The sequence below is a fragment of the Piliocolobus tephrosceles genome, chromosome 20 (assembly GCF_002776525.5).
Source record: "Piliocolobus tephrosceles isolate RC106 chromosome 20, ASM277652v3, whole genome shotgun sequence".
Classification (NCBI taxonomy): domain Eukaryota; kingdom Metazoa; phylum Chordata; class Mammalia; order Primates; family Cercopithecidae; genus Piliocolobus; species Piliocolobus tephrosceles.
In genome coordinates this window covers 7505004-7526173 of record NC_045453.1, presented here as the reverse complement: position 1 = coordinate 7526173, position 21170 = coordinate 7505004, and the positions used below count along the sequence as shown (strand labels likewise).

Below are 21170 nucleotides of genomic sequence, written 5' to 3'. Positions count from 1 at the left end.
AGACAGTCTTCACAAGACTGGGTGCTTATTCTATCTTGTTCTAGTTCTGCTGGTGTAGATGAACCCTAATAATTAAAAGGGAACCTGGTGTAAATTAAGTATATCCTTCACTATTAAATATTTCCATTTCCCTTTCAGTAGACTTTTCCCTCTGGTATCAAGAGAAAAATGATGAAGTAATTAGAAATTATTTTTATCTGGATCATATATTATACTAGAGAAATATGTGGGTCTTGAGGAGATGAACCACACTTGGAAAAAATTCTCATTTTTAGTTAAGAACACTCACTTTGCTTATAAGTGATTATTTCTATTCTTTTTCAAGGGACTTCTGTGCTTTTACTTTGAAAATGTGAGAAATTGGCCAGGCGCAGTGGCTCATGCCTATAATCTCAGCATGTTGAGAGGCCTAGGCAGGTGGATCATTTGAGCCCAGGAGTTTGAGACCATCCCAGACAACAAGGCAAAACCCTATCTCTACAAAAATATATATATATATATAAATTAGCCGGGCATGGTGGCATACACCTGTGGTCCCAGCTACTCAGAAGGCTGAGGCAGGAGCATTGCTTGAACCCACGAGGCGGAGGTTGTGGTGAGCCGAGATCCTGCCATTGCGCTACAGCCTGAGCGACAGAGCAAGTCTCTGCCTCAGAAGAAAAAGAAAAGGAAATTTGAGAAATGAACACTAAAGTTAAAAGTAGAAGTTAAGATATAGTTTTAAGGTTTATCAGATAAGCATCCAAAATAAATTCTTATACACAAATGCCTAATTTACTGCTTTAATAAGCAGGGAGGGAAATATACAAAATTCACAGTTTCCACAAGAGAGTAAAACGTATTGTTGCAGAGTTTATCTAGGATTTTAGACTGAGGTGTCAAGATGTGACTGTGGCATATCCACACCATAATCTTCACTGTATCTTCCAGGATGGTTCCCTTCTAGAGTGCATTATGTATTTTATTCCATTCCTCAAGGGCCTAAGTTCTCTGTGTCCTTTGAAGCCTGATTCTCCCTTTAATGTGCCTTCAGATTTCTCAACCTAGAATTGCTAACCCTTGCTTTGGACTTTTGTAGTATTTTATACTTTGTGACTCCTTCGTATGACATCAGAGTGCACTCAAGTGCACCACATGTATGTATCTTATCTTTAATACTAGACTGAGTTCCTGATGTGCAAGAGGATGTAGTTTGGTCTCTCAGGGTACCTGGCAGAGTGTCTTGCCCCTAGTAAGTTCTTCGCAACTATTTGTTAGATAAGTAAATAACATATGAAATTTATTTATTTATTATGTATGAGTTGAATGCCTGCTTTATGCCCATCACTTTTGCTGAGTGCTGTAGAAAAGTACAAAACTATGTGACCATTTCCACTCTCATGGAGTATAGTCTTTAGGGAGTAAGACTAGATTTTTTAAATGCTGAGGGGAATGGTATAATTGTACCTCTATGGGTTGCCTACTAAGGTATGCTTTGGGACTTTTTCGAGTAGCGTTCAGAACCTGACCCCAAGAAGCAGAAAATATGAGTGCTGTGTTCTTATAGCCATCTCCTTCCCTTATTATTATACATACCAAAAGGAAAAGCTTATACCCCTAAATGGTAGTCATTGGTACTGGGTGTTACGGTAATTAATTTTTTTAGTAAGTTTTAAAATGTACTTGTAATTTCGAGGCCAATTTTGAGTACTGCCCTCTAAGAGTATATTGTTTCAGCAGTTACTTAGCCATTGATTAGGTTAATGCTTTCTTTTTGTTTAGAAAAGAAAGTAAAAGGTCTGTAATTTTTTTTTCCTTGCCTTAGCCCCATCGCAGAATTTAGTCTCAAAGGAAACTTCAACCACAGCACTGCAGACCTCTGTTGCCAGACCAGGTAAGGTGTACTTTGGAAAAACTTCTTGGAGTGGGATGGGTTACATGTGAAGGAACTACTGCTGTCCTCAACGTCATGTGTTCTTATGCCAGGAAGTAGCTGGAACTATTTTATCTGTTTGCTTCAGAGCAGACTTTGGTTGAGCAGCAGAGCTTGTGCAGTTCTACTTGAGATTATTTTCCCCCTGACCAGCTTGCTCTCTTATGCATTCATAGTGTCAGCTAGGGAACTCAAGAAGGGCATCTCCGTGCCCATTGTCTGCCACCCAGCCATGGGTTTCTGTTGCAGAGTTTTCCCTGTTCTATGACCCTGGCACCTATGGTTGGCAGCTGAATAACTGGCATATGGTGACTTATGGGGCTGGCAAGCATTAATGCACTTTGTAATTTTATTATCATGACAGTAGTGGAGTCTTGTTCATAGAGTCTCTGCCACAATGTGGTAGCCATTCCTCCAGGGAGGCAGAGTCATTTCAGTCATCTCTGGGTGGCATTAAGTTTCTCCCTGTGACAATATATTGTAAATAGCACAAGGGATGATAGTTCTGGAAGTAGGAGCCCATGGTAATCTGACAGATAACTGCTGTGTGATCAGGGTCAGCTCAGAATACATGAGGATGATGGCAGTAACAGCCCTTGGTTTGCCTTTACACACTGGAGGCAGATAAATATCAGATATGGTACAGTTTAGTCTCGCTTGATTCTTTGTCACTGTAGATCATTGAGGAGTTAAAAAAAAAAAAAAAAAAAAGTCTGACTTGTTCCCAAAGAGGTAAGAATCTCATTGAAACTACAATTCACATACTTGACAAAGTTAGTAAGAAAAAAAAAATAGTAGCCATGCTTAATTTTGTGAATCAGAGCCAATAAAAGTAAGGTATGGTTTGTAATTATTTTAAAACCTACTTCAGAGTGCTACATCCTATGTGATGGACAGGACTTTCTACTGCACACTCTGAATAAAATCAGGCCTCTGAAAATAGTGTGCGAGCAAAAAACATTTCAGTCACCCAGAGTCTTTTTTTTTTTTTTTTGAGACAGAGTCTCGCTTTGTCACCCAGGCTGGAGTGCAGTGGTGCGATCTCTGCTCACTGCAAGCTCTGCCTCCTGGGTTCACACCATTCTCCTGCCTCAGCCTCCCGAGTAGCTGGGACTACAGGTACCCGCCACCACGCCTGGCTAATTTTGTGTATATTTAGTAGAGACGGGGTTTCATCATGTTAGCCAGGATGGTCTCGATCTCCTGACCTCGTGATCCACCCGCCTTAGCCTCCCAAAGTGCTGGGATTACAGGTGTGAGCTACAGCACCCGGCCCAGCCACCCAGATGCTTTCTTTGTTGCCAATTGCCCACATGATACCTGACATCATGTTGATATTTGAGAAGGGTAGGAATGGAGCACATTATTTAAAGGAGGGGTCATACAGCAAAACTCATTTTTGGTAGAAAAGGAGTAACTATAGAGAGAAAGGGAATTCCATTTCCTGCCCCAACCCTACTCTAGAAAATAGGATTTACTGTATCATTTTTCCCCCTTCTCACAGTAATTGGCTGAAGAATCCTGTTCCATTTTGAAGTTTGGTATAAATGAATCTCCTTATCCTTAATATCCCTCAGAGCCACTGATTACCTTCATCAAACCTTCTTGATCTCTACTTATGAATCAGCAGTGATAGTGTTAAGATTCTCAAAAGCATCAAACTTTCTTGTTTTAAAAGAGGAAACTAGGCCAGGCGTGGTGGCTCACGCTTGTAATCCCAACACTTTGGGAGGCCGAGGCGGTCAGATCACCTGAGGTTGGGAGTTCGAGATCACCCTGACCAACATGGAGAAACCCCATCTCTACTAAAAGTACAAAATTAGCTGGGTGTGGTGGCACATGCCTGTAATCCCAGCTACTCTGGAGGCTGATGCAGGAGAATCGCTTGAACCTGGGACACAGAGGTTGCGGTGAGCCGGAGATTGAACCACTGAACTCTAGCCTGGGCAACAAGAGCAAAACTCTGTCTCAAAAAAAAGAGCAAACTAGGCTGGGTGTGATGACTCATGCCTGTAACCCCAGTGCTTTAGGAGGCTGAGACAGGGGGATTGATTGAGCCCCAGGGGTTCAAGATCACCCTGGGCAACATAGCAAAACGCCATCTCTACAAAAAATTTTTAAAAATTAGTTGGGCTTGGCGTGCATGCTGCTTGGGAGGCCAAGGTAGGAGTATCATCTGACCCCAAGGAGTCCAGTTGAGGCTGCAGTGAGCTGTGATCCCTCTGCACTCTAGCCTGGGAGACAGAGTGAGACCGTCCCCCAAAAAATAAAAATAGGCCAAGTGCGGTGGCTCATGCCTGTGATCTCAGCACTTCGGGAGGCCAAGGCGGCGGATCACTTGAGGCCAGGAGTTCAAGACAAGCCTGGCCAACATGTCTAAACCCTGTTTCTACTAAAAATACAAAAATTAGCTGGGCATGGTAGTGTGTGCCTGTAGTCCCAGCTACTTGGGAGGCTGAGGCAGGAGAATCGCTTGAACCCTGGAGGTGGGGGTTGCAGTGAGCACCACTGTACCCCAGCCAGGGGGACAGAGTGAGACCCTGTCTCAAAAAAATAAAATAACAATGAGTATGAGCACCTCTTTTGACTTGAGTCGTTTTCACTTTTGAGCACACATTACCTGAGTTTATATCTTCCAGCCAGGCCAGCAAAGTAGCAGAGACTCAGTGAATTGGTATCTATTTCTTGTGGATGGGTTTTCAGGCTTTGTGGGTACAAATACAGGAGGCTAAACAGCAATGAGAAGCAAAGATTCCCTTCCCTTTTTTTTTTGAGACGAAGTCTTGCTCTGTCACCAGACTGGAGTGCAGTGGCGCAATCTTGGCTCACTGCAATCTCCACCTCCTGGGTTCAAGCAATTCCTTTGCCTCAGCCTCCCATCAAAGATTCCCTTCTACTAGCACCTTGCATTAAAGGCAGAGTAGTCCAACCTCCTTACGTGGAAGGCTGCATCAACCTGATCTTCATAGCAATAATAATAGCTAATAACATTGAGTTATGATTAAGTGTCAGGTGCCATACTAAAATTTCTACATGCATTATTTCATCTTCTTAACTTTGAAGTGGGTAATGTGGTTATTCCCATTTTTTAGATAAGGCATTGAGCACAGAGATGTCAGGTAATTTACCCAAAGTTACATGGCTAATAAGCATTGAAGTCAAAATTTTGAGCCAGCACTCTAACTTCACTGCCTTTAAGGTTACCATGTAATTAGTAGAGTAGGTTAGACATATACACTGAGTAATGAGGTTCTGAATTCCCTCAATGGGGGAACAGGTGTAGGGCTGTGGGAGGCCAGAGGCAAATAGATCACTGCTATCTGGTACGTCAGGGAAGACTTTTGGAAAAGATGGAACTCTCTAAAGGCACATAATAGAGAAAGCAAATGTTTTTCTGCTGATGCTGAGGAAGAAGTGCCTGGCAAACCCAGAGTGTGCTCATTGATGCAAAATGCTGTTAGACGAATTACTGAGATTTTCCTTGCTTGGAGGGCATTGCTGGGAGGTTGAGAAAGAAAGGAATAGAATGGGGTCTAAAGGCAATATCTGAAAGCAAAGCACTATGCCCTCTAAAACTCAGTGAGGAAGTCCTTTTGAGAAGAATGCATCCTTAATAGATATTCAAGACATACTTGAAGATTGCTTTTTAAAAAAATGCCAAGAAGGTGGAGATGTTTTAAAATGAAAACAGTCTCTTCCACATGAGAGGAAGAGACTTATTTTGCTAACCTGGTTGTAACTGGATGAGATACAAACGAGGAAGGGTGAACTTAGTTCTATTAATCCAAACAGGTTATTTCACAGTGTGGAGTAGAAATAAAAATAGACCAAGTGTCTTATGTCTCAAACAAACCAAGTTGTATCTGTGCCAGCTTTGTCTCCATACCATGTAGGGTGAGAATCCTTCTGGGCACAGGGACACTTTAGCCTAAATAGGGCATTGAGAATTCTTGTAGACTCCTAGCTTCTCTCCGTGGCAGCTCCCACATTTCATTTCTATCCTTTACATTTTTTTACAGAGCTGGAGGTAAATGCTGCCATAGTCTCTGGACAAAGGTAAGATGATCATTTCTGCAGACGTAGCATGAACACAGCATAAGCGTCTTTGAAAGGTATCAGCTTTCTCAGTCTTTAAACCTCTCTTCACCTTGTCCTTTTCCTTCACTCTCACGCCAGTCTGTTTTTACTGCTAACGCAGAGAGCTGTCTTGAGTCTTAATCCCTCAGAGGTAGCATTTCTCTTAATAAAACTTGGAGGCTAAGTTTCTACCTTTTATGGTTGTTTTCAAAGCTGAATGAGGTAACACGTTCAACACTCAGCATAATGAGGAAATAGTAAATGTTCAATATATGGGAGCTGTTGTTACCATTGATATTAATAATAGTCCTTGCAAGTGTCTTCTAAAGAACAGTTGTTTGACCCTCAAGGTGAAAGAAGGAGAAAGCCAGGCAGGATCTGACCTAAAACCTGTGCTTTTTTGTGTTACACTGTGCTGCTCCACATAACCCTACAAAATGAAGTACATCTATGGCTTCAACTTCATTAGCTCTATGGAGAGGAATTTTACCATTTTCCAAAAGTCATGGCTTTTTTTGGAGGCAGTCTTGCTCTGTCACCCAGGCTGGTGTGCAGTGGCACGATCTTGGTGCGCTGCAACCTCCACCTCTGGGGTTGATGCAATTCTCCTGCGTCAGCCTCCCAAGTAGCTGGGATTACGGGCATGCACCACCACGCCCAGCTAATTTTTGTATTTTTAGTAGAGATGGGGTTTCACCATGTTGGCCAGGCTGGTCTTGAACTCCTGACCTCAAGTGATCCACCTGTCTCAGCCTCTGGGATTACAGGCGTGAGCCACCATGCCCAGCCTTGCCTCTTTTAGTGTAGGAATGCACTAGATAATATTTTAAAGAACTTCTCATAATTGTACATCAACTTCATAAAACACTTTCACAATATTTTTTTCATTTAATCTTAATATCATCCCTGTGAGGAGGTTAATAGCCACCATTTATTTGAATGTTGTTCCATGCCATGCATCCTTAATAGTTTGAGCTACAAGCACCCTAGATGTATTATCTCATCTAGTTTTCACAGTATCTATTAGGAAAGTAAATTCTGTCTTATACATGAGGAATCTAAAGCTCAGAAAGGTTAACTAAATTCCCCAGGGTCACAGAGTTAGTAAATGGTGAAGGTTAGATTCAAACCCAAGCCTTCTGACTTCAGAGCCCTGACATTTAACCTATGTATTGCAGCAGACAAGATGGGATTTATAGATCAAGAGTCTAGAACAAGGCTGGGCGTAGTGGCTCACGCCTGTAATCCCAGCACTTTGGGAGGCCGAGGCGGGCGGATCATTTGAGGTCAGGAGTTTGATACCAACCTGGCCAACGTGATAAGACCCCATCTCTACTAAAACTACAAAAATTAGCCAGGCATGGTGGCGCATACCTATAATCCCAGCTGCTTGGGAGGCTGAGGCAGGAGAGTAACTTGAACCTGGGAGGCGGAGGTTGCAGTGAGCCGAGATCATGCCACTGCACTGCAGCCTGGGTGACAGAGTGAGATTCTGTCTAAAAAAAGAGAGAAAAGAAAAGAAAAAAGAGTCTAGAACGGTTGGGCTCGGTGGCTCACACCTGTACTCCCAACACTCTGGGAGGCCAAGGTAGGCAGATGGCTTGAGCCCAGGAGTTTGAGACCAGTCTAGGCAACATAGTGAAACCCTGTCTATACAAAAAATTAGCTGGGCATAGTGGTACGCGCCTGTAGTCTCAGCTACTTGGGAGGCTGAGGTGGGAGGATCACCTGAGCCCAGGGAAGTCGAGGTTGCAGTGAGCCGTAGTCCTGCTCACTGCACTCCAACATGAGCAACAGAGTAAGACTCTATCTTAAAAAAAAAAAAAAAAAAAAAAAAGTCTAGAACATAGAGCATTAAATAGCATAGTCAATAAATGCATAGCTAAGACTTGACCCTTGTTCATCTCATTCCAAATTCATTGCTACTCCTACTATACCACTCTGCCTGTCTGGTTTTATTTGGATTGGGCTAATGTTTGAATTCATCTGCATTTCTCAAGCATGCACCAGCGGATTTATCTAGAGAAATAAGCTGATCAGACCAAAAATACCTTTGGGGTATTTGTTTCCAGAGATACCTGAGCATTGACCATAAAAAACAGGATAGTCTTGCTGTGGCTTTTGTTTTGCCAGGAGAAAGAGGCGCTTTCGTTAGGAACCATCTAGCCAGGTACAGTGGCTCATGCTTGTAACCCTAGCGTTTTGGGAGGCCAAGGAGGGAGGATTGGTTGAGCTCAGGAGTTGCTCAGCCTGGGCAACATAGGGAGACCCTGTCTCTATGCAAAATTAATAAAAAATTAGCTGGTCTGGCTGGGCACGGTGGCTCAAGCCTGTAATCCCAGCACTTTGGGAGGCCGAGGCGGGCGGATCACGAGGTCAGGAGATCGAGACCATCCTGGCTAACACGGTGAAATCCCGTCTCTACTAAAAATACAAGGAAATTAGCTGGGTGAGGTGGCGGGCGCCTGTAGTCCCAGCTACTCAGGAGGCTGAGGCAGGAGAATGGCGTGAACCTGGGGGACAGAGCTTGCAGTGAGCCAAGATCGCACCACTGCACTCCAGCCTGGGGCACAGAGCAAGACTCCGTCTCAACAAAAAAAAAAAAAAAAAAAAAAAAAAAAAGCTGGTCATGGTGGCACTTGCCTGTAGTCCCAGCTACTCAGGAGGCTAAGGTGGGAGGATCACTTGAGCCTAGGAGGTCAAGGCTGCAATGAGCCATGATTGCACTACCCACACCCCAGCCTGGGGAACAGAGTGATATCCTGTCTCAAAAAAAACAAAAAAATTCGGCTGGGCATGGTGGCTTATGCCTATAATCCCAGCACTTTGGGAGGCCAAGGCAGGCGGATCATTTGAGGTCAGGAGTTCGAGACCAACCTGGCCAACGTGGTGAAACCCCGTCTTTACTAAAAATAGAAAAGTTAGCTGGGCATGGTGGCGCATGCCTGTAATCCCAGCTACTCAGGAGACTGAGACAGGAGAATCGCTTGAACCCAGGAGATAGAGGTTGAGGTGAGCCGAGATGGCACCATTGCACTCCAGCCTGGGCAACAAGAGCGAAACTCTGTCTCAAAAGAAAAATTTCTTTTTAAATGAATTTTCTTTCCTCAGAAGCTTTGACCATTTTCTGGGCTCCTAGCCAGAAAGTCGTCTTTACTACCTCTCAAAGGAGGTGTAAATCCCCCTGACTTGTAATTCCACCCCAGCTTCAGCCTCACCTCTCCTTGACTTACCTTGGCTTATGGTTGGGTGTGGGGCAGCTGTTATACGTAAAACTATGGGAGTGAACATTGTGGCCCAGTTCCCAACCACGGTGCTACTAGCAAAGGGTCCTCTGGCAGGAGTGAACAGTGGAAGGGTAGGGATAATTGACAATCAGGTTATGGTCTGTGTCCTTCAGAAGCTCACAGTCTAGTTGAAGGCACAAAACATTAAAATAGAACATGATGTACAATCTGATGGGTGCTCTAGAATGCCAGATAAAGACTGTGAACCCAAGAGACAAAAGAGACAGCTGTACTTGGGAAATGAGGTCATGGAAGACTTCCCAGAAGAGGCAGCCTTTTGACCAGTTTTGTTTTCCTTTGTTGCATTATTTGTATTTGGTACATGTCTTGCAAGCAAATTTAATTTTCTAAAGGAATTTTTTTCTAATAATTTTAACATGCATTTTTGAACCATGAAAGTGTAAAAAGTTTATTAAAGAAAACCAGAAATTCAGATCAGAGAATTACGAAGAAGAAAATAACTCACCAGTAAACCAGTATTCCTACAACTCAACAATATTCACTGTACATATATTTTAGTTCATCTGCTTCTAGTCTTTTTCACACAGTGTGCACCCAAATATATTGTGTCAGATTTATGTGTATAGGGCTGGGTGTTGTGGCTCACGCCTGTAATGAGTTTGCACTGGGCTGTGATCGTGCCACTGCGCTCCAGCCTGAGTGACAGAGCAAGACTCCATCTTAAAAACAAACAACAACAGCAAAAGATTTATGTGTATATAGCTCATATTTATTCATACGTAGTTACATATATACTCAACATATATAACAATGAAAATGGAATTATACTGTTCATTATGTTGGTAAGTTTTTCCCACTTGGTAATGTGTCATGAATTGTTTTTGTCATTAAGTAATCTACAACATGATTTTTCATGACTCCATGTGGATGTGCCATGATTTAGCCAACTAATCTACTATCGTTAGGCATTTAGGTCTTCTGTTTTCACTAGTACAAATAAAATGTTTTAACTTCCTTATGTGTGGAGCTCTGTAAAAAGATTTGTTTCCTTAGGCACCTAGAAATGGGATTGCTGAGTCAAGGGTTACACCAGAGTTTCTCAGCCTCAACATTATTGAGCTTTGGGGCCAGATAACTGTTGTGTGGGGCTTATGTTTAGTGGCATCCCTGGCCTGTACCCAAAAGATTCCAGTAGCACCCTTCTCCTCAAGTTGTGACAATCAAAAATGTCTCTAAACATTGCTAAATGTCCCCTAAGAAGCAAAATTGCCTCCTTTTGAGAACCACTGGGTTACACAATTTACACTCCAATTAGGAGTGTATGTAAATGTTTTTGTTCCTGTATCCTCAATAACAGTGAATATTACCAATTTTAAATCTTCATATACTAAAAAAAGGGGTTTGGGGTAGGGACAATCAATATACCTAGCAGTATATTGTGAATTATCCCCATACTGTGGCTTCTAATATGCTGTTATCTAACTCTACCAGGATCATTAGTAAATGCCAATATATGTTAATAATTTCCTAGGTTTATATACTATTTTGAGTTAATAGCAATTTTCAGGCATATTAAAGACCCTTTTCATGATTCTAAAAAATTACAAAATCCAAAATGTTTTAATCTTTGAAGGGGACTATTCTTACCTTAGGAAAATGGATGAGGGGCCTGGTGCAATAGCTCACACCTGTAATCCAACACTTTGGGAGGCCGAGGTGGGTGGATCACTTGAGGTCGGGGTTTAAGACCATCCTGGCCAGTGTGGTGAAACCCCATCTCTACTAAAAAGACAAAAATTAGCAGGACATGGTGGCATGGTGGCACATGGCTGTAGTTCCAGCTACTCGGGAGGTTGAGGCAGATAAATTGCCTGAACCCAGGAGGCGGGAGTCGCAGCGAGCTGAGACAACACCACTGCTCTCCAGCCTGGGCGACAGAGTAACACTCTGTCTGACAAAAAAGAAGAAAGAAAAGAAAAAAAGATGAGAAAATGGGTGAGGAATTACGGGAGTTTTGTTCCAATTTTTTTGATGTCTTTTACCAGTTTTTCTACAATTTCACCAACATTATGCTTTACTATTTTATTTTTACTAATGTAGTAAGCTAGACTCGCTTTTAAACCCCCAGTAATATAGAAGGCAATAGTGCTTATTGCCCCAGGTTGAACTGCTTTCTCTCCAGAATAACTATATAGTTCTTAGTCTCCTACTTTATGAATGAAACTATCTGAAGAGCCCGTTTTTTGTGTGGCCTGATTCCCTCACCTGCTTGGAAATTTTTTGCTTCTGTCAGCAGTGAGCCCAAAGAGATAGTTGAAAAGTCCAAAATCCCGAGCAGAAGAAACTCCCGAACTGAAGAGCCAACTGTGGCTTCTGAAAGTGTGGAAAATGGACATCGTAAACGATCTTCTCGACCTGCGTCAGCCTCCAGCTCTACTAAAGGTTAGCAGTGGGACGTGGGTGCTATTTGTGGGTCAAATAGAGAAATAGAGTCCTTATCACAGCAGCAGAAGACTTTGTTCTTCATCTTTGCTTCTGTTCCTGAAGTGTGTCAAGTGTCTTTGTCTTCTACTACTTGTTTGGTCCTTTATTTGTTCATTTAACTATGTGTTTTCTGTGTGTGTACACAAGAGCAACAAGCACTGCTGGAAAAAAGAACATAACAGGGCAGATTTATTCCACTGGTTTTTGTTGTTGTTGTGTTTTGTTTGTGTTTGAGACAGGGTCTCACTTTATTGCCTGGGCTGGAGTGCAGTGGCACAGTCACAGCTCACTGCAGCCTTGAATTCCTAGGCTCAAGTAATCCTCCTGCCTCAGCCTTCCAAAGCTGGAATTGTAGGCATGAGCCACCACACCTGGCCTTGAGTCCATGTTTTTTTTTTTTTTTTTTTTTTGAGATGGAGTCTCATTCTGTTGCCCAGGGTGGAGTGCAGTGTCGTGATCTTGGCTCACTGTAACCTCCACCTCCCAGGTTCAGGTGATTCTCCTGCCTCAGGAGATGACAGGTGCATGCACCACGCCTGGCTAATGTTTCTATTTTTACTAGAGACAGGGATTCATCATGTTGGCCAGGCTGGTCTCGAACTCCTAACCTCAAGTGATCTGCCTGCCTCAGCTTCTAAAGTGCTGGGATTACAGGCTGAGCCATCACGCCCAGCTCATTCCACTTTAAATTCGTGATCAGATAGGTCTTGAATATGGCCCAGCTATCTTTCCATGTTTCTGTGGTCAGCTCTCTTTCCCACTCTCTACGCTTTTTAAATCTCTGGTCCACACTTTCTCCCCCTCTCTCGGTAGAGACCCTGACCTCTTCACAGAGAAAATAGAATTCCGTCAGCTTCCCACCACCAAGAAATAAATCTCCCAGTATCCTCCTTTGTGCTTACTATAATAGAGCAGCTGTCCTTCCTCAAGTCTAAGGCCAGTTTCTCCATCAATACCTTTAATCCCATCTTCTCTGACCTTCTTAAGAACCTTACCCTGTGAGTGTTCTCTGTTAACTACTATCTCCTTTTTGAATTAACTTTTCCCTTGGGTTCTGTGACCGAGAACTCTCTGTTGTTTTCTGCTACCACCTCTCCAGCTGCTCCTCCTTGATCTCCCTTCCCAGCCATTAGATGGTGACCTTCCTCAAACTTTGATCCTGAGTCACCTTTTCTCTTCAAATTTGTATTTTCTCCGTAATAGATCTCAGTCATGCCCCTCTTCTTTAGTTACAACCTTTCACAGATGACTCAAATTTGTATTTCTGTTTCTAGTACAGACCCCTAGAGATCTTAGACAACTGCATGCACATCCTTATTGGAACCTCAGACTCAACATGTCTAAAACCAAACCTGTGATTTTCACCTCCAACAGTGAGGTCCTCTGCCATTGTTCCTCATCTCAATAAATGGCACCACCATCTATCCATTAGACAAGTTCTCCTTAATACCTCTTTCCCTCACCCTTATATCAAATTCATCACAAAATATTGCCCATTTTATCTCAGGTGGCCGTTTTCCATCTTCACTACTACCTACTAGCTTAAAACCCTTCAGTGATTTACCATTGTAATTAGGATTAAAGTCCAGAAGCTTCAACCTAGCCCACAAGCTTCTGTGTGGTCTCGGCCCTGTCATCTCCCAGCCTCATCCCACTTTCCTTGGCAAGTTGGACATGCCATCCTCATTCCTCTCATCACAAGCCTGTGCATATGTTGCAAGTACTACAGGGAGTGCTCTTCTCTCTGCCCACCTCTCTTCTCCTTAATATCCCACCCTTCCTACTTATCTTAGCTCAGTTGTCACTGCTGTGGGGAATCACAGCACCGGGTTCTTCTTCATAATACCACAGCTATAACTTTATGCCAGTTTGTGACATAGGTAATTAGTATGTATACTTGGTTAGGGCAGGAGATTATGTCTGATTTTGCTAACTACTGTATCCCTGGTGCCTAGTATGGGGCCAAATACAGAGATGTACCAATCAGTAATTATCAGATGAGTAACCGTCTATCAAATATGTATTAAATATTTACTACATGTCAGGCCCTGAGATTATTTAGTGAAAAGACAGAGTCTCAGCCAGGTGCGATGGCTCACGCCTGTGATCCCAGCACTTTGGGAGGCCGAGTTGGGTAAATCACCTGAGGTCAGGAGTTTGAGACCAGCCTGACCAACATGGTGAAACCCTGTCTCTACTCAAAATACAAAAAGTAGCTGGGCACGGTGGTGGGTGCCTGTAATCCCAGCTACTGGGGACGCTGAGGCAGGAGAATTGCTTGAACCTGGGTGGTGGACGTTGCAGTGAGCCGAGATCGTGTCATTGCACTCTAGCCTGGGCAACAGAGCGAGACTCCATCTCAAAAAAAAACAAAAAACAAAAAAAAAGAGAGTCTCTTTCCTCACCACATTGAAAGACGGATTCTAATACTCTGTGTTAAGTATTAAATGCTATGCTAGCAAAATTACATGGCACTGTAAGAGCATATAGCTGGGATACCTTGCTCTTCTGCCAGGTCAGAGAAGGCTTTCTGGAAAAAAATGACATGACATTTAAGTTGAGGCAGTGACCATATTATTCTCTTAGGAAATGTGCTGAACTTGAATAGTTCAGTTTGGGTAAGGTAAGAGCTGGGATCCTGGCTGAGTACCTGATACCAGCAGGACTGCTGAGAAACGGTCAAGTATCATTGGGATGCCAGCCTAAAGACCAGGTAGATTCTGGTGCACTCACACTAGACACTAGACATGGATCTGAGGACTCAGCTGCTCTTGGCAGGTTATGTCTGTAGGCAAGAATGTCACGATACCTCACAAGAGCCTCTGGGAATAGGCCAGAGGTCATATACAGGTAAAATTGAGGTGTACAAAGTACCATCACCATACTCAGCCTGCTGGAGAGTTAAGGGGCAAAGGTGAGACGGGCCTTCTTTCTTTTCTAGGAATACTGTCAGGGTCCTGTTAGGTATCCTAACTTTAGGTGGAGATACGAAGCCAAAAACTTCCTTCCTCCTCCCTGGGAATCATCTCTAGGCAGAAACTAGTTTGGAAGGAAGCACACTTTTCAGTATATTGAAGTACTAAACTTAAAGCCTAAAAGGGAACATGCCTAGAGTTCTGTGGGAAAATCTGCTTCCCCTCAGTTCTGCATGTCTTTCACTTTCCCAAAAGAGCAAGATCTTCTAGGCTATAGAATATGGTATGTAATTACCTGTAAAGCAGGGAAAAGGTATTGGCCTTTAGAGATGTCACACACCAGATTTTTGGAACCTTGACCTCAGCCCAGAGCCTCAAGGTACTAAAGTGTTATTTACAGGGCACCAGAAAGAATCTAAGAAGCAACTGGGACAGTTAAGAAGAGATGCTCAAAGTAGAACCGCTCTGTAGAGAACTACCAGCCAAGAAGAGATGGAAAGCTAGAACCTGTTTTTAGGGCATGTTGGGGGTGGGGAATAAGCCTGTACACTTAAACTGAAACTTGTCCCACGGTGGCAGTGGTGATGTTGGAATGCCTGGCACATCCTTGCTTTGAGGCTTAGCAATTGGCTTAGAAGAGGCCACAATGACTCTCAGGCTTTGTGTTCTTGCACGGAGGGGTGCTAAGTGTCTCCCTAAAGAATGGCATAGCTCTGGCCAGCCCCTGGAATCACAGTCATGTATAGATAGATACCCACATCAGTCACAAGACCTCAGGCCATCATTCTCTAACTGTCCCTGGTTAAGTTACTGTGTATGAGGAGAAAAACAGACTCAGTTTCTCCTGCTATACTCTCACAACACACTTCTGACACCAGATGTAAGGTGTTTTTTTCCCCACACGTCAAGCAAGCAATCAGTCCTGCCTCAGACACCAGCTGGGTGTCCTCCAATTCAATTCTGACACTATCTGCCTGGAGATAGTATCAGATCCACAGGTTTGAGGGCTCAGTCCCACAAGACTGCTGCCCACTTCCAATGCCAGGTACAAGCTCCAGGTTCTTTCACCTGTGCTTCTGACTAGCTGGCTAAAAATTGGAGTTTCCATGAAACCCTCCTAACCAGGTTCAGTTAATTTGCTAGAATGGCTGATAGCACTCAGGGAAACATGTTTACCAGTTTATTATAAAGCTTTTTCTTTTTTTCTTGTTTTGTTTTGTTTTGTTTTGTGACAGAGTCTCACTCTGTCGCCCAGGCTGAAGTACAGTGGCACGATCTCAGCTCACTGCAACCTCCACCTCCCAGGTTCAAGCGATTCTTATGCCTCAACCTCCCGGGTTGCTGGCATTACAGAGGCTTGCACCACCATGCCTGGCTAATTTGTGTGTGTGTGTGTGTGTGTGTGTGTGTATTTTTTTTTTTTTAGTAGAGATGGAGTTTCGCCATGTTGACCAGGCTGGTCTCGAAATCCTGACCTCAAGTGATCCACTTGCCTTGGCCTCCCAAAGTGCTGGGATTACTGGTGTGAGCCACTGTGCCTGGCCCTTTTTTTTTTTTTTTCCCATTTGAGGCAGGTTCTCACTCTGTCACCCAGGCTAGAGTACAGTGGCATGATCATGGCTCACTGCAACCTTGAACTCCTGAGCTTAAATGATCCTTCTACCTCAGCTTCCCAAGTAGCTGAAACTATAGGTGTGCATCACCACGCTGGGCTAATTTTTTAATTTTTTTGTAGAGACGGGGTCTCCCTGTGTGCCCAGGTTGATCTTGAGCTCCTGACCTCAAGTGATCTCCCACATTGGCCTCCCATATGAAAGATTTTTTTTTTAATTTTTACTTTTATTTTATTTTTATTTATTTATTTATTTTTAGATGGAGTCTCGCTCTATCGCCCAGGCTGGAGTGCAGTGGCATGATCTTGGCTCACTGCAACCTCCGTCTCCCGGGTTCAAGCAATTCTTGTGCCTCAGCCTCCCAAGTAGCTGGGATTACAGGTGTGTACCACCACACCCAGCTAATTTTTATATCTTTAGTAGAAATAGGGTTTCACCATGTTGGCCAGGCTGGTCTCGAACTCCTAACCTCGAATGATCCACCTGCCTCGGCCTCCCAAAGTGCTGGGATTACAGACGTGAGCCACCATGCCCTGCCCAGCCAGTTTTGTTTTGTTTTTTCGAGACAGGGTCTCACTGTGTCACCCAGGCTGGAGTGCAGTGGCACTGTCATCACTCACTGCAGCCTCAGACTCTTGGGCTCAAGCAATCCTCCCGCCTTAGCCTCCTGAGTAATTGAGACTACAGGCACACACCACCATGGCTAGCTGAAGTTTTAATTTTTTGTAGAAACAGGACTCACCCTGTTGCCCAGGCTGGTCTAGAACTCCTGGGCTCAAGTGATCCTCCCACCTTCACCTCCCAAAGTGCTGGGATTACAGGCATGAGCCACCATGCCCTGCTGATATTTTAAAGCAGTGGTCCCCAATCCCCGGGCCGTGGACTGGTTAGTAGTGGTCTGTGAGCTGTTAGGAACTAGGCCGCACAGCAGGAGGTGAGTGGTGGGCAAGCGAGCATTACTGCCTGAGCTCCATCTCCTGTCAAATCAGAGGTGACATTAGATTCTCATAGGAGTGTGAACCCTACTGTAAACTGTGCATGCGAGAGAGAGAGGTTGCGTGGTCCTTATGAGAATCTAACTAATGCCTGAGAATCTGAGGTGGAACAGTTTCATCCTGAAACCATATCCCCCCAACCCCTAGTCCGTGGAAAAATTGTCTTCCACGAAACCAATCCCTGGTGCCAAAAAGGTTGGGGACCACTGTTTTAAAGGATATAAATGAACAGCCAGATGAAGGGATACATAGGGCAAGGTCTGTGTGGGTCCCAAGTGTAGAAGCTTCCATCCCTGTGGAGTTGGTGCACCACTCTCTTAGCAGGTGGATATGTTCTTGTTCACCTTCTGGGAAGCCCCCTGAATTCAGTCCTTTTGTGGTTTTTTTTTTTTGTTTTGTTTTGTTTTTTGTTTGTTTTTGTATGGAGGAAGAAGGGGAAGGGGAGGTAGGTCCCTTTTGGATTTTTAGTGGGGCTTCATTACATAGGCATGATTGATAGAAGAGTTGGCCATTTGTGATCAACTCAACCTCAGAGCTGTTTCAAGAACCATGGGCAAAAAGCCAAATATTTTAACAAAAGATTGCTCAGTCACTTAGGAAATTACAAGAGTTACAGGAGCTATGAGCCAGGAACGTGGGACAAAAACCAAAAATTATATATCATAGTATCACAGTTACCTTTTAAATCAGAAATTAGTACTGTAGCCCTTTTGGTTTTTCACTGTTAAAGCTCTTGGAGCCAAATTAAAGAATAATTATGCATATTTTTGGCCTGTATATTGTATCCAAAAATGTGAACCAAGTTACAAAATAATTTACTGTGATTGTATTTAAACCCATACCCAGAATGTGATCACAAAATATCAAGCTGGTTTCTAAAATGGATGCACTTCAAATGTGGGGACATATGCAGTGCTAGGTACCTGAAATATGAATGAAGTATCTTCCTGCAGAATCAGCACTTTTTAAAGTTTTGAGGGGGAAAGGGGGCTTCTTCTTTTTGCATTTAATAAGAGTTTGGTCATACATATCATATACAAGCAAAATCAGAAACATACTGTGTTTTTCGTGAAAATCTCTGAAGCTGAGAAACAGTATGAGCAGTTTGTAATTAAAAGTGTTGCTGTTTTTGTATTGTTGGAGAACCAGTGACATTAATCATGCTTCTGCTGTGAGAGCTGAGTTTGCTTACATCATGCTGGCCAAGGCCTGCCAGATGGCCAGATCAGAGCAGGTGGGATGGATGATTTCTGGGCAAGTCCAGGAAGGCCCTCATGGTTTTTGGTCATTCTTTGATCCATTGTTTTGGTTGGTTGGGTCACTTATAATTACACAAAAATTAGCTGCCACAAATCACTTTTTAAAATTGCACCTGATCAGATGTGTTGTTTACAAACATGCAAATGAGTGGTCTCCTTCCTGACATGGTGAATTTGCCACAAAAACACAAATAATTTTTCTAGTTTTCTTTTTTTTCTTTTTGAGATGGAGTCTTGCTCTGTTGCCCAGGCTGGAGTGCAGTGGCACTCTCAGCTCACTGCAAGCTCTGCCTCCCAGGTTCACACTATTCTCCTGCCTCAGCCTCCTAAGTAGCTGGGACCACAGGCGCCCGCCACCACGCCTGGCTAATTTTTTGTATTTTTTAATAGAGACGGGGTTTCACTGTGTTAACCAGGATGGTCTCGATCTCCTGACCTCGTGATCCGCCTGCCTCGGCCTCCCAAAGCTCTGGAATTATAGGCGTGAGCCACTGTGCCTCGCTGATTTTTCTAGTTTTCTTTATCATTATTTATTCCTCCATTTAGAATAGTTTTTGTTATATTTTCACCTGGGAAAAAGGTAATTATTTTTTTAAAAGGTAGTTAAAAACATGAAGTTCAAAGCATAAGTTTGGAACCAGGAAAATATGTTAATTTAAGGAAAGTTCAGAGCAATCTGTAATTATCAGCAGCCCTTGGTGTCCCTCTGACAGCAAAGTAGGTGATAGCCCCACCCTAGCCACAGCCAGTGAAGCAACTGTCTAAAAAAACACAGGGTATACAGATATACTGAATTAAAGCAGAAGTATTATTGTAGATATGCAAGTGAACATATATTGATAATGTCATGGGAGAAAACCCTGAAGAGTAACCACCTGAAAGTGTACTCTAGTAGCTTCATTTAGAAACCAGCCATGCAAATTGTGAAAGAAAATATCCAGAATTTTTTTTGTTTGTTTGTTTTGAAACAGAGTCTTGTTCTGTCACCCAGACTGGAGTGCAGTGTCTTGATCTCGGCTCATTGCAACCTCTGCCTCCTAGGTTCAAGTGATTCTCCTGGCTCAGCCTCCCGAGTAGCTGGGACTACAGGCGTGCAGCACCACGCCCGGCTAATTTTTGTATTTTTAGAAGAGATGGGGTTTCGCCATGTTGGCCAGGCTGGTCTTGAACTCCTGACCTCAAGTGATCTGCCCACCTCTGCTAATCAGAATGCTGGGATTATAGGTGTGAGCCACCGCACCTTGCCAATTCCCAGAATTTTTTACAATTACGTAGACGTCTTGGGTAGAAGTAGTACAGACAGTGAAAGGCACAATGATGTGAGCAAGGTCAAAGTCCATTTCTAAAGCTCCGTGGTTGGTGGAGGTCACATACTAGATAGAGGATTAAGTAGAGCTTTGTACTGTAGATTTGGTCAAATTTGCTTAAGGTCAAAATGAGGCAACCAGGCTGAAAAATCCCTCTATTAGGTTACAAATTTAAATGTTCCCCCAATGACATACTTGGACAGTCACCTCAAAGATTGTTATTGACCCAGTTCTTTACCACCCATGTTCTATCCATGTTCTAAGACATGGATATAAATGATCTGACTGCACTGCTAGAGTTTGAACTGTTTGTCTATCTGTGAAGAGACACTAATTTTGTAAAATCACTGATGATTAAAAAACTGAAGGTAGGTTCACAGGCCAGGCAGCCTTTAGGAACAGTGTGCCAGTCACAGTCTGAGGTACACCCTGACTGGATCATTAGCCTCTACATCACTTACCTAGAATTTGGTTGGTTTTTTTTTTTTTTTGAGATGGAGTCTTGCTCATCACCCAGGCTGGATTGCAGTGGCGTGATCTCGGCTCACTGCAAGCTCCACCTCCCGGGTTCACGCCATTCTCCTGTCTCAGCCTCCCGAGTAGCGGGGACTACAGGCGCCTGCCAATGCGCCCGGCTAATTTTTTGTATTTTTAGCAGAGACGGGGTTTCACCGTCTTAGCCAGGATGGTCTCGATCTCCTGACCTTGTGATCCGCCCGCCTCGCCTCCCAAAGTGCTGGGATTACAGGCGTGAGCCACTGCACCCGGCCTACCTAGAATTTCTTACCTTAATTTGTGGCCAGGCTCAGTGGCTCACTTCTGTAATCCCAACGCTCTGGGAGGCTGAGGCGGGCAGATCAGTCGAGGTGAGGAATTTGAGATCAGCCTGGCCAACATGGTGAAACCCCATCTCTACTGAAAATACAAGCATTAGCTGGGTGTGGTAGTGTGCGCCTGTAATCCTAGCTACTAGGGAGGCTGAGGCAGGAGAATTGCTTGAACCCAGGGGGTAGAGGTTGCAGTGAGTTCAGATCGCCACTCCAGCCTGGGTGACAGTGCAAGACTGTCTCAAAAAAAAAAAAAAAAGTAACTTGCCGATTCATTAGAGTAGTAAAAGTGGTAACATTTTGGAAGGAGTATAAAATCGACTACCAAAACAAAACAACTCGTCAAAAAATCTTTTTTTCAGACATGATGGGGAACAGTGGCAAAGGACCTCACTGTTGGAGGTGAAAATCCCAAGTTTGGTTTTAGACATTTTGAGTCTGAGGTTTGCTCTCTGACTCAGATTGACTGGATTTATCCAGGGAAGGTGATGGAGACTTCAAACTCAGTTTTTTTTTTTTTTTTTTTTTTTTTT

General features: G+C 43.6%; 1 protein-coding gene across 10 annotated transcripts in view; it reads left to right on the top strand.

The window, feature by feature from the left end:
* Positions 1-21170, top strand: part of NCOA6 (nuclear receptor coactivator 6) — a 119208-nt gene that overhangs the window by 93915 nt on the left and 4123 nt on the right. For 9 of the 10 annotated variants that reach the window (XM_023220486.2, XM_023220485.2, XM_023220491.2 and 6 more), the window contains 3 exons: positions 1805-1873; positions 5932-5968; positions 11531-11679. In XM_023220486.2, the coding sequence (XP_023076254.1) occupies positions 1805-1873; positions 5932-5968; positions 11531-11679 (255 nt within the window). The remainder of the gene's footprint in view (positions 1-1804; positions 1874-5931; positions 5969-11530; positions 11680-21170) is intronic. The other variant, XM_023220484.2, reaches the window with a different exon arrangement.